This window comes from Antedon mediterranea, chromosome 3 (assembly GCF_964355755.1).
Source record: "Antedon mediterranea chromosome 3, ecAntMedi1.1, whole genome shotgun sequence".
NCBI lineage: Eukaryota > Metazoa > Echinodermata > Crinoidea > Comatulida > Antedonidae > Antedon > Antedon mediterranea.
Window position 1 is genome coordinate 5,097,364 of NC_092672.1, and position 16,262 is coordinate 5,113,625.

The 16,262-nt window shown below is 32.7% G+C and overlaps 2 protein-coding genes across 5 annotated transcripts in view; one reads left to right on the top strand and one right to left on the bottom strand.

The window, feature by feature from the left end:
* The window catches only part of LOC140044633 (autism susceptibility gene 2 protein-like), a 141,946-nt gene extending 134,953 nt beyond the window's left edge, over positions 1 to 6,993 (top strand). For 3 of the 4 annotated variants that reach the window (XM_072089226.1, XM_072089229.1, XM_072089228.1), the window contains 3 exons: positions 638 to 796; positions 1,098 to 1,350; positions 1,581 to 6,993. In XM_072089226.1, coding sequence (XP_071945327.1) covers positions 638 to 796; positions 1,098 to 1,350; positions 1,581 to 2,628 — 1,460 coding nt within the window. In that variant the 3' untranslated portion in view covers positions 2,629 to 6,993. The remainder of the gene's footprint in view (positions 1 to 637; positions 797 to 1,097; positions 1,351 to 1,580) is intronic. The other variant, XM_072089227.1, reaches the window with a different exon arrangement.
* A 1,151-nt stretch (positions 6,994 to 8,144) lies between these two features.
* On the bottom strand, positions 8,145 to 16,218 carry LOC140043423 (serine/threonine-protein kinase Chk2-like). The gene is made up of 14 exons (XM_072087932.1): positions 16,176 to 16,218; positions 15,494 to 15,715; positions 14,918 to 15,042; positions 14,590 to 14,659; positions 13,825 to 13,890; positions 13,519 to 13,606; positions 12,839 to 12,953; positions 12,659 to 12,712; positions 11,779 to 12,194; positions 11,218 to 11,333; positions 10,708 to 10,871; positions 10,353 to 10,448; positions 9,750 to 9,787; positions 8,145 to 9,644 (listed from the first exon to the last, which is right to left on the bottom strand). Exons 2-13 carry the CDS (start codon positions 15,675 to 15,677, stop codon positions 9,773 to 9,775), a joined length of 1,509 nt encoding a protein of 502 aa, XP_071944033.1. The 5' UTR covers positions 15,678 to 15,715; positions 16,176 to 16,218; the 3' UTR covers positions 8,145 to 9,644; positions 9,750 to 9,772.
* Positions 16,219 to 16,262: the final 44 nt, after the last annotated feature.

Genomic DNA, 16,262 nt, shown 5'->3' on the forward strand with positions numbered 1-16,262 from the left:
CAGAATCATTTATCTCTATAAAACTAAGTAGCAAATGTTTTAGTACTGTAATGCTTCTTAGAATTATAATTCATAGTAGTCTGTGCATCTATAGCTTGTGCATTTATTAATGCGGTACAGTAAATTAAACTGTATTGATAGATTGTATGCATTATGGTGTAGGGTATAAACATATTGTTCACTGCAAGCAATTGTAGACGGTTTCTGTCAACGTAATTTTCTTTTGTGTTATATTCGTTCAACATCAGCAACAACAAAATAGTTTGTAATTGTTTTGCATGTTGTAAATAAAACTAAAACAACGGTAAAGAAAGTTAATAAACACCATATATTATTCCTATTTAGATCGTTTGGTGATTTAAAGTGTTTTACCAAAGATAATTAAATTTTTCAATAATATTCATTTCTGTCCTAAATTCATTTCTACCTTTTATAAAACAAAAAAATGCCAAAACATATCGCTTAGTTTTGAAAAATATTGTGCCCTAAAGGCTTTAAACTGTTGACTGAAAATAAGAGTATAAGGGTATATTGCTAGTAACTATAAACTGTGTATATACAATACCAAACAGAATTTTATACATATTGATGTGATATTTTCACCATGTATAATACCTTTTTTTAAATGTTTTTTTAGGAGGCCCATCTGGACCTCACTCTGCACTTGGAGGACCTCACCCAAGTGGTTTTATTGCTCAGAGTGCTGGACAACTTGGGATGCCTCCATTTCCAAGACCTCAGAGCTATGGGCCTATTGGCACTCCAGTACTACCTAGGAACGGCTTAGGTAAGCGAGGTAAAAACATAACAATTTATTTCAATATATAAATCATGTATCATCAAAGTTTTAGTAATTTGTCACAAAAGAAAATGTTAATTATTGCATAATTAATAGAATCGATAAAAACATAATTCTTTTTTATTAAAATTAGGTGTAAAAACACAAAGAAACATTCAACTAGAAAATTAACCACAACATCTTCTACAATCACAACCTAAAATTGTACTGTTTTGGCTTGAAAATGTCCCCTTCTACTGTAGTTGGACTTTTAATCTGCTTTATGAATACCTAAATATAAATCTTCTTCTTTCTGTAGGTAATGGTATTACAGGGTCTATGTTTAATGGTCGAGATATGCTTGGCCTACATGGTAATCATTTACCTTACAATCGGCTGCATCGTACACCTCCTGGCTTTCCTACCCCACCGCCTCCTTCAGGCTGGCCAAAGCCAGATTCTAAAGATCCTTTATCCAGAATCGAAATGGAGAGGGAACGTAAAGAAGAGGAAGCTCGTAAGGAAAGAGAGAGGGAACGAGTAAAAGAAAGTTTAGATCAAGATAAAGAAAGGTTAGATTTTACTTTTGTGTATTTGTTTTGAATTAAGACAGCCTACACTAAACAGTAAGTTACATGATCAAATGGACCTCCTTCAGTAAAGACAGCAAGAAGTGGCAAATTCTGAGTTGTAAAAGGCTTGTAGCAGCAAAAAATGCTGACATGGATTTTGCATCCTCATCCCTCTTTCTATTCATTTATCCTGATGATTTTAACAAATTTACTGTTTTCTTTTTTCATAGACCTGGAGAAAGACCAGGTAAATCTTCTACAAGTCCAGATCGTTGGAATAATGACAATAAAAAAGAAGAAAAAGACCGACATATGGACGGTCGGGAGAAAAACATTGATAGGGATGGAGAACATTCTAAGGACTTAATTCCTAAATTAAATGATCATAGGACTCGTGAGGGATCAAGGTCCCCTAGCACACATCATATGCATCGACGAGATATTAAAGAAAGTGCTTTTGATAGCGTCGGACATTGTTTAACAAATAAGGAGGAACGGAGGGAATATGATGTAGCTAAAGAAAGGTCAATAGACCAGCTACACAGAGACCCATTACACCCTGGTATTGCAGCGGTGGGCTCCATGTTTGAAAGACGGGGCTTAGGAATATTCCCTCCCAGCTATGCCATTGAGAGGCCACCTCCAGGTATTCCCATGATGCCGTGGGATGCCAGAGATAATTATATTCGTAGTAGACAAGAGAGCTTTCAAAGAGAACATGCATTCCGACAAGAATACGAGCGTGACCGTATGTTACGCAGCGCAGCGGCCGCAGCCGCTGCCTCAGGCCAACCAATGGGACCAATTATTGAACAAGAACGATTTAGAGACCGTGAACCGCATGATTTTACTAGAGATAATCCTTTAGCGGTCGATTCTTATCGTAGTAGAATAGAACAGGAAAGATTACACGTTCACCAGCGATTGCTAGAGGAACGTGTTTTACGTGAGGAGGCTGAGAGGAATCGAATGCTGCAAGTTGCTCATGAGCACGGACAAATGATGATTCCCTCTCACCCTGCTCTACCGCCATCGTTGCATAACAGTTTACCTTATTCCAGGTCTAGTAACTTTTTCCAAAATTCAATTATGCTAAAAGCATCACAGCCACCGCCGCTTGTTCCTACCGCAAGTATAAATAGTACATTTGGTTCAAGCCAACGTAGCAGAGGTCCATCTCCCAGTACTCTTCAACCAAACGGTCGCAATAACTCGCCATTGGATAGCTTAGCCTCCAAAGAAAAAGCACTATCTGAAAAGGATGCACACAGTCGATAGAAGCAGAACAAACAATTGGTGTTTTTCAAACCAGGTCAAACTGGTTTCGACAGGATTGAACTGGAATGCATTAGAATCTCCAACATCTTTGACCAGTGTAATATGTCATGCATAAACAGAAGCAGTATGAATCTGTGAAAAATAACCAGAGGATGTGTCATGTTGCCTGTTCTTATCATCTGTGTTTTACTCCTTTATATGCTCTAGTAAGAAACACAAAACACAATTTATAAGGCAAGTTTTATCGAGTGTTTTTCAGCGATATATCTCAGCATTGTTTACAAAATACCCTTTTTGCATCAGCTTAGCTAATCAGCCTGTTAATAAGCGAAAACATTTTGTCAGGAATATTTATCAGCAATGTTAATTGAAGGAATATTTATTGAGCAACTTTTATGTGGGAGATATTTAAGCGAGACATATTTATGCGAGTATTTACAAGTGAACGTTAACGTGAGGAACACTTTACGCCTGCTGGTTTTCTATGTTTTTAAAAATCCTGGAATTAATGTGTGCGACTTGTGCGTCTACTCGACGAGAGGCTGAACTCATGGGCTTACAAAGTACGCCATGAGAATGGTTAGGATTTGCTTGTTATATGGACAATTGTATAGATATCCAGTGCAATTTTAAAATGTGATTTGTGTTTGTTATATTTGTTTATGTATGGTTTCAATTAATACTGTTAGTGTTATCAATTCTATAAATTCCATGCAAATTTGTTGGGGGATATGTTCATATGTTTAATGTATTGGTAGCTTAACTATCAATAAAACACTTAAAATAAATTCCTGCTGCTTTTTAATTGTTTACAAAATATGCCTGTGTACTGAAATCCTTTCTGAAAATAATAATAATAATAATACAGTACGCATGTTAAGCTACAATTAATTATTTAGTGTGAACATGCACTTGATTTTTATCGTGATGGGTTTATTAAACAGGTAAAAAAAATTCTGTTGCGAAACCTTGTGTAACAGGAGCCCTCTATTGGCAATGTGTTGTCACTTGTTTACAGACCAATAAGAATAGAAAATCTAGCTACAGTATCTTCATCCGCTAAGAATTTTTTTATTTGTTTTAATTCAAATTTATAGTAACCTATTCATTAAAACTTATATTTATATGAAATTATGTAAAATATGAACATTTTAATAACATCCATGCCTCCAATAATGAACTTAATAATGCGTGTTGATGGTCTAAATTACCAATTAAGTTATAAAAACATGAATTGTTTTAGAAAATTATACATATCATTGGAAAATAAATGTATTAAAAATTATATTTGCCCTATAACGTACTTGAATCAAAATTTTAAATTGAGTCCTTAATTCTAAAAACCTTGTAAATCTCAGAATTGATATTTTTATATCTGAAATTTTAATTTAGAATAACTGATAGATTTTTTAAAGGTAATTTTATATTAATATTTAATATTATGTTATAATTTTACTGTTTGAACTTTGACATTGTTGTAAATCATGACAACGCAAATTAGTAATTGAAACCTAAAGATTGTTGGGTGACAATTTTGTGGTGGATGAAAATCTACTATAGTTTAAATATACTATTGTTTTACAGTATTTGTTTTTTTTTTATTAAATTAAAAGTAAAAGAAACGTTTCCCATCATACTATTGAAAAATAATGCAATTTCACATTTCCCATCATGCCTTTGAATAGTTCATCTAATTGATATTTTGGCACACATGGAGTTTCATACCTATTAAATCACCATCCAGTTTACTGACAACAAAATCGAAACACCAACTAAAATACTAACATAAAAAAGATGATTACTAGATAATTTGGGCAAGTCAATGTAATGTTAAAAATAAAAGCTAATGTTTTAATAAAAATATTTTGCTTGCTATTAAATTTATAGAAGAATTTATATGTTATATTATGAACCAAATACATCCCTCAAAACAGTTATTATATTCTTGAGTTGTCTGTAGGCCTATGATGTCCAGTTCTTCAATAGATCATTAGAACCAAAATTTACTTTACTTCCTTTTCATTTTCTGAATGTGTACTTTTGAATTTATTGATTATATCATCACTTGGTTTTGGTATAAAGTTACATGCTATTCTAGGTTCAAGACTATGATTATTTTGGCACACACAGCGTGTCATAACTATAGCTGGAATCTAATTTCCCTACATAAAACGAATTGACAAACAAGGTTTAATACTGTAAATGCACTTGTTTTTTTTGTACATTTTATTGTCAACTTTCTATATTTTATTTCTAATGGATCGTTATTTCTGTATATTTTGGAAACTCTTTTTATGTTAATATATGTTTATGTTGGTTATTTTTTGTTTGGTTTTCTAAAGATTTCTGTATTTATATAACAAAGTAGAACTACAGATCAGCTGAACTCTGCTCCATGCTGGCTTAACTCATGTGTATGTGAACACAACACACATATAACAACCAATTCAACTATAGCAAATATTGTAATTTCTTTAGTTGATTAAATAACAATATTATTTATTTCAACTTCAATTAAAAGGAACTAGATTCCTGTTGTGCCTGTCACATATTTTCATGATCTATTATTAATGTGTTTATCTCTTTCTAGCAACATTTTGATAACAACCAATTTATCTAGGCCTAGTTTGATTAATGGTGCTACAACAAAAAATAATAGGGTTTCAAACTGAAAAGTTTTTAAACTAATATGGTAACGTGAAGTAATAATCATGAAAAAATGAATTACAGTAGGACTCTATTAAGGGGACATCTTCAAATTTGCCCTTAATAGGAGTTCCCCTTAATTAGGAGTTGGCCATTGTGTTATAAATATAATATTGTCTCATTTGTTTCATGAGAAAGTGACCCCCTCAAAGGTGGTGTAACATTTCCTTGGTGCATTATAAGCTTAATACACTATGTATATCGTCCTCTATGTCAAACTTTATACAGTATATTGCCCTCAAACTTTTTCAGTTTATGGTTCTGCTAATAAACATTAAATTCTAGTTCTTGTTTTTTTTCAATGAATTAAAAATGGTGCACTAATTGTTTAAATAGTTATAATACCTAACTATGAATGATGCTTACTGGTTTAAATTGTTTTGTTCTCAACATTTGGTATACTATTTACTGGGCTTGGAAACATTACCATAAGTAACTGTTAACAGCACACATATTATTTAAATACTAAAATGATATCTAGAATTCCAAATAAATATTATTGCATTCTAATATTTAGTTAAACGTGTATTGTCAAAAACAGATTTCAAAATTCAATAATTACTCGTTTTGTTTTAATGAATTTTTTGTATGTTCAAGATAAATAATTGACTTGAGCAATTTATATGTTTATAAATTTTATATTTTAAATTGAATGATTTTATGTTTACTAAAAAAAATGTCCTTATAGGCAAACCATCGTTATGGTATTGTATTTAAAGACTTGTTTTATGGTGCAATTGTCCAGAACAATGAGCACTCTTTTAAAAAGGTGATTTGATGATAGATGTATTTGTATAAGAAAATGTTTTGTATATTTTAAATCCAAAAGATTGGATACTCTTAGTGAAGACATAATATTGTAAAAGAATAGATCCTTGAAATGAAGAGACAAAATATTGTAAAAGAAAGGATCCGCCAAACGAAGATACATAATATTGTAAAGATGTGTAAATTTATAAATGTACAATTTTATTGAAAATAATTTGTAGAAGTGCTTCAGTGAGTTGCACTCACTGAAACTAGTATATTGATAAGACCATGTCTGCTGTGTAGACAGACAAGGTTGTATTTTATGTATTTGAAATGTCGGTTGGAAAAAAAACCCTCAGCTGCTTTTGTAGAGAGTAAAAGTACAATGAGTACGGTCCACTCATCATAGTTTGACTCTATTTGCTATTTGGACATTACATCATCAGAGATGACAAATCAGAGTTTGTTATTCTTTATTTTGAGTTTGACGATACGCCATCCCATTATATTGGAGTAATATAGTATACAGGATACTGCCTACAAAGGTTTTATAAAAAAATAGCCATTAAAAAATAAAAAGGTACAAATTTGGACATATATGGCAATATTATCGCGTAATTATTTAATTTTATAAAGTGGATATTTTGGCCGTTTTTCGGGAAAATCCCTGTACTATACTGCCCTGTCATGAAAGAACGACTCAACTGACACATTTTTCAAAAATCACTTGTTTAGCTTTTTGGACTATTTAGGGAATGATACACCTTGTGGAATATTCAGATATTCAGAATTTTAACTAGAAATATGAAATTTAAAAATCAAAATACCACTCAATTACAAGTGTGTGTTACTATTGTCACCAAAGACTAACTCAACTACAAATGCCATGAAAGACTCACTCAAATGACATATTAACCCCTATTATGCCATTTAAAAAAAATTTCCTTGTACAGTACTATAGTACAGGGATTTTTTCCAAAAAATTGCCAATTTTCGACCCTTTTATTTTTTGACATAAATGGTTACTATAGCATAATAAACATGTGCAGAGTCGAATAATGGGTTCTGCGCATGTCAATTGTGCTATAGTAACCATTTATGTCAAATATGGTTATGATAGCACAATTGACATGTGCAGAACCCATTATTCGACTGCGCATGTTTATTATGCAATAGTAACCATTTATGTCAAAAAATAAAAGGGTCGAAAATCGGCCATTTTTCAAAAATTTCCATGTACTATAGTACAGGGATTTTTCAAAAAATGGCAAATTTTCGACCTTTTTATTTTTCGATAAAACTGGTTACTATAGCACAATTGACATGCGCAGAACGCATTATTCGCCTCTGCGCATGTTTATTTTTATGTCAAAAGTAATCACTTTTGACATAAATATTTATTTTTCGATAAAACTGGGGCAATATAGCACAGGAAAATTTTCTAAAAATGGCCAAATTTCAACCCTTTTATTTTTGGACATAACTAGTTACTATCTATAAGAGGATGGTAACACAATATATATATGCACATATATGGCAATATTTTCAGATAGAATTTTAAAAGTTAATACTTTGGCAACTTTCGAAAAAAATCCCTATAGGCAACTATAGTACAGGAAAATTTTATTTTTGGACATAACTAGTTACTATGACTCTATAAGAGGATAATAACATAATATCTGCGCATCTATGGCAATATTATCGCATAATTATTGAATTTTAAAATGTGAATATTTTGGCCATTTTCTAAAAAATCCCTGTACAGAAAAATTTTCGAAAAATTGCCAAATTTCAACCCTTTTATTTTTGGACATAACTAGTTACTATGACTCTATAAGAGGATGATAACATAATATATGCGCATCTATGGCAATATTATCGCATAATTATTGAATTTTAAAAAGTGGATATTTTGGCTATGATTTTGGGAAAAAAATGTCCACATAATTCAATGTTTACATACAATGTTGGACAAAAACAGGACTGAGATAGGATTGCAATGTCTGTACACTATACAAAATAATACCACTGGATTTATATTTTTACACAAAACAAAAATGAGTTTTAATTTTAGCAACTGTATGCTTCCTTGGTCAAGAAAAAAAGGTTTCATAATAATCAATAATATTCAATAGCAATTAATATTTACATTTCTATCAATAAGATCTCTATACATTTAAAGTTTATTTTGTAATTCACACAAAGATGAAAACGAATTGCTGCGGATATTTACAATTTACAGACTTTGAAAAAAACTTCATGAAACAAAAGTATTGTTGTTGCACAAACAATAATAAAGGTTATTTCTGATGGCCTCTAAATTTCATTGAGCGCACTCTTCCAATACCAGACACTCTGAAAATTAGAAACTCTCCAAAATACAGGTCCAAAGGTGTGACTATTTTTTACCATTCAAAGTACTTTAAAAATATGTATATTTTTGGAAAACTAAACACATTAGGCCAACCTGCAGCCAGCCCAAGGATTTCTGGTATTGGGAGAGAAGACTGTGTCTATAACCGTGTGTAGCAACAGCCGTCACACATCATTTAAACTGCATCACCCTGTTCTATTTAAACCTTCAACCCTAATTACACTAAAAATGGCAGGTTCAATCAAAACCATAGTAAAATAATAGATAAATAGTCCTGTTAACACTTGATAAAAACAAGGCAATCTAACAACAGGACATTGAGCTCGCCTTGCCAAGATAGGAACTCAGTCCTTTGATCTTATGTCTGGCTGCGACAAATACTAACACTAAAACTAAATACTGTGGCGTGGAACAGATCGTGTAGCAGCCACAGATAAACCAATTGATCTCCGTAGCTCAGCATCTTGTTGTTTGATTGCCTTGGTACAATGAACCAACATGTGCGTTATTTTTGTTCAAAGAAAATTTCAGCATGAATGCAGCATTAAAGCAGATTATTATTAAGTCTTATATATTATATTTTTTCTATCCATTATTTCTTTGATAATTTTTATTGACCCTGACTGAACATGATTGATCGCAAACAAGACATTTCTTGTCTTAAATGGCAGTAAATAGCTTTTATCGTATAGATATTACACAAATTCTATAAATTATAAATTCTGTAGAATCTCTAAGACACCTTCAGTACAAAACAAAATGTCCTGTTAATATGGGTTTTCCCCTGAATAGACTGTATTGTCAAAATATATTGCCCATCGGAGTGTGTCTCTTTAATTTATAAGTAAGAGTGTCCATTACGACGTTGTTCTACTGTAGTTATAGTAACATATTTCAGTGAAGTAAGTAATCAGAATAAATTTCTGTAATACCATTATTAAATTTATATATCTCCTCCAAGAAGCAAAGATTGCATAGCAGTGTGGCCACAGGAAACCAGATAAAAGCACAATTATAAAAGCACAATTGTAAAATACAAAATAGAACGCAAATCTATTCTGGAGTACCAGAATAAAATAAAAACACAAGCGTAGCCAAGAACTGTCTTCCAACTTGAGCAACTTAATACACCATGTATCCATGTGGGTACATGTTCTGGTCCTCTGGTGCACTCCTCCAATAACACCTTGTTTTAAATGAAGGTCAGATTATAACAAAAAACAGTCATTTTTTAAACAAGTTACTCTCATGCACAAATTATTACTTAAACAAAAATGGTATGGGAGTTTACCTGTACAGTATATCACTTTCTACCTATTCAGGTTCCTCCTGCAAAAGTTAAAAATAAAGTTTTAATAATCTAATTGCAGTCAATACTTCCAAAGATAGACACACTACACACAGTAAAATCTCTACACTTCAAGGGACACGTTCCTGTGAAACAACTAACAAGGGACACTAAGATGATTCAGGGGACACTTATTTGGTCCTGAAGGTGTCCCTTAATAGGGGTTCTATCATAGTAGCAACGAATGTGGGATATAGTAAGAAGGGATACACGAAGTTGCATTCATCATGCGTATGAATCATTACATTGGTATATGCAAAATGAAAATTAAGGTACATAATTGGTAATGCAAACATTTGCTACCGAGTCAGAAAGTCATTCCACATGCCTAGACTGACAAAATGAATCTACTATGCACCGATACTTGGTAAGATCTGGTTAATGAATGTGTTAACATGCAACAAGACCAATGCAAGATCTTTACAACGAAAAAATGAATTTTACATTCAATGGATTAAACAAAAGTATTTTAAAAGTTCATTCGATGCATCAGCCAAGCAAAGCACAGGATATAAAATAGCAAACATATAACATAAGGTATTATACAATGTCAGTTGAGTCCGACTTGCCACTGCACGACCTTGATAACTTTGCGCAGACGTCCGTGACCTCATCCTCCTCATCATTTCGAAGTCTCTTTTTCTATAAAATAAATAATACAAAACCATTTTACTTAATAGGACCAATGCTGTTTAATTCCTCTTTAGCCATCCAGCTATGTTAAAACAGCATTTTTTAAAGAAATAAAAATATTTCTTTGTAAGAACCAAATACCACTTTCTGTAATTTTCAGCCATGTATTCTCTACGTCACAATCAGGACTCAGGACTTAATTCATTATTGATTGTGCCGTCCATTGGACGGGTATATCGTTTTAATGTTAATTGACAAGTAGACATACCGGTGTGACATTAGGTGGTGGCATGCCATTTAAAGGTATACCCATCATAGATGCAGCGTGCGCTCTCATTTTACTGTCATCAAGCCATGGATGGTTTATAGCTTGTTTAATTGTAATTCTCCTCTTTGGATCCACTGTCATTAGTTTCTTTATTAAATCAATTGCTGGAAAATACAATTGTTAAATTATCTAAGTAAGTAATATTTATTGCTTTCCAAGAACAGTTAAACAGCATAACATATGAATGAAAATAAAATAATACAAACGTTAAACATGGAAGGCATGGGATAACCTTTTAAGCCCAAAAGGCTTGTTTCCAAAAGAAAAAATACAACAATGGATACAAAAAAAGATATATTTAATGTCTCTTTAATGTATGCCCACAGTTAAAAACCATTTTACTAACCCTTGCCAGAAGCTTTGTCTACTATGGCATGGCAGCCAATGCTGTCAGTGACCCAATAAGGCTGCTTATGAAAGGAATACAGGGTTAAAGGTCACTAAACATACCTTCTTGTGATACTTTTGACCAGTATTTAACTGGGAAGTTGTAGCTCCCTCTCGTTATTTGGTCATGGAGACTCATGGTCTTGATTTGGTCAGAGAATGGAGGGTAACCACCTAAGCTGTTAAAAATAAAATTAATAAAAGTTATTTAAATTATGAATATTGATTTAGTGTGAAGAAGTATGCTATTTTTTTCAAAATGTTCAATATTTGATGTTAAAGCTGAACATTTTGGTTGGCGGTTAGCAAGCTTTCTTTTCAATAAACAATTCCTTCGTTCGAGTACTGTCTGGTGCCATAAGTATTGTTTTCAAGAAAATAAAAATCCAATTTGAAAAACTTCGGAACCCCTCCTTTTAGAAACTTTCTTATGCAATAAATGAGGAGAAATATTTAACAACACAATCTATTCAGGGGACACTTTTTTGGTGCTTTATTGAGTTCTAATGTAATAACATGTTTATGTATATAAACATGTTTGTATGCACTAATAAGAAACCCTTAAAAACAACTAATTATAAAACATAGTATACAGAAAGCTGAAAGAACATAATAACATAATACCATATAAATAAGATAACACCAAGACTCCACAAATCAACGGCTTTACTATAGCCTCCCATACCAGCCGTCTTCAATATTTCAGGAGCTAAATATGTCGGTGTTCCGCACATAGTCTTCATGAATGAGTTCTCACCGACAAATTTTGACAAACCAAAATCTGTCACCTTTATTAATGTGTATTCTTCGTCGGAGGTCAACAGGATGTTTTCAGGTTTCAGGTCACGGTGTGTGATACCTTTGTCGTGTAAGTATTTACAAGCTGAAACCATTTGAAAGAAGAGCAGTTTTGAAACTTCTTCATTTAGTCTTCCTCTGCTCGTTATCCTGTCAAACAATTCACCGCCCTCTACGAGTTCTAGCACAATAAACAGCACTTCTGGCGTGTCATACATCTCTTCTATTTTTATAATACATGGCTAAAAATAATTTTTAAAATTTAATTCATGTTATGTAGAGTTTTGGTTGAGGACATCTTTATACTCCTCCTCCTCCTTTGAGGCACCCCTATTAAGGGTCTTTCACACCCGTTCCGGCACAGGTTGCGGTCCGGCAAATCCAATCAAATGTAAACATTTCATTTTTTACGTGGCTATGCGCATATCAATTGCCGCCTAGCGGAGCGTCATGAAAACAAAACTTTGGCGTTCAATTCACCGGACCGGAACCGTGCCGGAACAGGTGTGAAAGGCCCTTTAAGGAGACACTATTTTGGGTTCTGAATGTTTCCCCTTAATAATAGGGTTTTTATTGTACAGTATATGTTTAACACTACAACCAATTCATTTCAGGGGAAACTTTATTGGGTCCCTAAATAGAGGTTCTACTGTACATTACTATATATTAATTGAAATTGAACTTTAAAACAAATCCTTATACTTACATGGTTCAAGGCTTTTAAAATATTTACTTCGTCCATAACTTTATCTTGCATATCCTTAATAACAAATAAAATCCATATTATTAGAGGCAAAAACTATCTGCTTTACACTATGAGGTTTATATACTAAATACTTCAAACCGGTACCTAAGAAGACAAATAAAGACTAATAATAAAACTTACTTTAATTACTCTTCCTCCAATACTGAAAGTCTTTTTTTCAATAATTTTAACGGCAACACGCTTTGGCTGGCTTCCTTCATTCTCAAATGCAAGTCTCACCTGACCACATGCTCCCCTAACAAAAACAATGTGAACAAGTATTGTATATACTGTAACTATGAAAATGTCATGTGACTTTCACATCACATCTCGGTATACAATACACAGTAAACGGTCTGACAGCCTGAGACTAGTTAGTGCTGATAAAAAATGCTCAACCTTTGTAAATTTCACTCAGATACGTGACATTTTTATTTCTCTGAAACGGCCTAAAGCTCTCTCTACATTATCAAACTTGATGTGACAAAAAAAATGTGTTGTGCCCATATATGGACATGATGATATCACTACCATATTTGGGCACATCACACTTTTTTGTCAAACTTGTTTGATAGTATAGACAGAGCTTTAACTTCGATCAACATGTTTGTATGTCACATATTTAGGTCACATAGAGGTCAAAGATATCTGTATGTCTGTATCAGTTAGCTTAGTTTCTATACAATTTGTACATCCAGCCTCATGAGGGCAGGAGTCCATTCTCTGTTACAATTTTTTCCATTGCAAAAATCATGGAATCCTCATTCTTGCGCTATATATTTTTTGGGTTAGGTAACACAATAATACAAATGATAACATACTTGCCCAGTACTGTAGATAATGTATATTTCTTTTTCATTTCCTCAGGCATATTTAAAGTTTCTTGCGTTGAATTCATGAAGACATACGCTAGTGAAAAGAAAATAAGTGATAACATTTTATTATAAAGATAGTAAATGTTGATATAAAATTTGGATATTTTTAAGGAATATATTTTTGGAAGGTCCTCGAGATTACTACACATAACCAGAATGCTATTGGAAATAATACATCCACATGGACTGAGGCTGATATCCTGTTTTACACACCATCAAAGAATAACACTCTGATAATGAAACGATACTTACCTTTGTTCTTGGGCATTGAGAGAGCAATAACATCATCATTTTTTAGCACACGCTTGTTGAATTTTCCTATAAATAAAACAAATTTATTATTATACAAAAACATTACGATTTTATAAATATATCATATGATATTTGATGATGATAAATATATATAAACAACTAACTTATAATTCGTTGTAAATTTAACGCAGATCATGAAAGCGAAAGTGCTCGATACAAAATGTAGAGCCAAATAGAAATAAACGATAAAGACGCTAGTAAATTACCAACTGAACATTTTATTGCACTACAGGCTGCTTCATGAGTATTAACTCAATCTTTAAGTGCTTGGCTCTGAATGATAGTCACAAGTGAATACAAAAAGCTATAATGAAGTTGTAAGGCAAAACTGTTTATGTGAACAATAGTATGCTAATTAGCAAGTACAACACATCTCTATTTCCTGGACAGTCTATTGTTAACCGAATTCCTATCTAAATTACTGATACCTCAATGATAAATTGATAAACAACTGATAAATTTATTATTAAACTTCAAGGGACAATTGCGCATTTTGTACTTATTGCTACAACCAATCACAATTCAGTATTGTTGGCTGTTAGTAATCAACTATCTAAATAAAGCTCTGTCTACACTAGTTTGACAAAAAAAATGTGATGTGCCCAAATATGGTCGTGACATCATCATGTCCATAAATGGGCACAACACATTTTTTTTTGTCACATAAAGTTTGATAGTGTAGACAAAGCTTTATTTTATACCTACCAATCTTTTGTCCATTAAGAAATGTTCCATTAGAGCTTTTGTCTTCTATGAAAATGGCATTCGATTCATCCTTCGCAAGAAAAACAAAACACAAAAAGCAACAGTTTTTTTAAAACACTTAAAAACAGTATCTTCAAAGATTGACCATCCTAATATCCTATTCATTAAATTAAATAGATTGGCAATTTACAAAATTTTCTCCAGCCCCACTTTAGATAATTAATTCCTCAATCCATCATATACTGTAGTACACTATATACTTTGAGCACAAACTTTTTTTCAATAAATTGCATTATTGTATATTATTTAAGAATTCATCTTATCTTACCTTTGTGATTTGAAAATGAATCTTTGAGATCGTTGGAAAGAAGTCTAGTTTTCGACACCCTCTGGTATCGAGACAAACTTCACACAATTTATCTCGACCAAAAGAGTATGATGTGCCTGACAAATCTTTAACGAAAAAGGAATTAAAATTATATACAGTGTAAATGTAATACCAAAAATGTTATCCCCCTCTTTGGTGCGCAAAAGTAATCTCGAAAAGATGCCCATCTCAAAATCAAGACAACTGGGCTTCTTTTCAAAATAGTATGGGCTTCTTTTTGAGATATACTATTCGAATATCAAGGTGCTTCAATGCCAGATAACTTGTAATGCAGATATTTGTGATCAAGTTTATAATACAAAAAAAGCCAATCTTGAAAAGAAGCCCACCTAAGAGTACTAAAAGAAAAATCCCATGGGCTTCTTTTCAAGATTTTACGGTATATAAACTTATCATAATAACTTCTCAATTATCGCACTGTAACTTTAGATTTTTACTAGATAACATATCATTGTACTAGAAGAAACAGTACCAAAATTACTGCACACTGTTGAGATGAATGTAATGACAACTTACTGACTGCGCTGAAGGCAGCTTTATACGGAAATAAGCGCCCCCAAGTTATCGGTTCAGGTTCTTCTTCAGCATCACCATCAATGCAGTCTGTAACATCTTGCGTCGGTACGGTTTCCGCACTTGATATTACTGCCCCCGCTGATGCCGAGTTATAACTACTGGATGTGTTGGGGTCACTACTCATAATGTAATTATTGACCAATTTACAGACAATTCTAGAAACTAAAAAACATTTGTAGCATTTTTTTAACATGATGAATATTTTTGTCGACAAAAGAAACGTTAAAAAATACTAAATTGCTGTAGTAGTGTGTTTGTGGAAGGTAAATAAATATATTTGTTTTTAATTATTTAAAAACATTACCCACTTATAACCATTTATTTATTGTAGGCCAGGCATGTGTATAACCGCATTCTCGTATAGCCAACTCATGCATAGCCTACATGCAGCACTATGATATGACCTCTTCACACCGTACCACCACCCCACCTCTTTCCTGGGGGAATCCTTTCCTGGGTGGGTTGGCTTACTCGATAGTTTGGCTTACTCGATAGTTTTAGGCCTACTTTGTAGTGGTTGTATTCAAGCAAAACCGGATTATGAAGATTTAAAAAAATACCTAAATATACTTTATAATTAATAAATGCACTTACTACCTTTCTAATATTTCAATTTACTCACTTTTATTATCCGAAAGTTTAATAAACAATCGACTGAGAGAGACACACACAGGTACTCACTCACAAAATTCAGCAGTGCAGAGGCGCG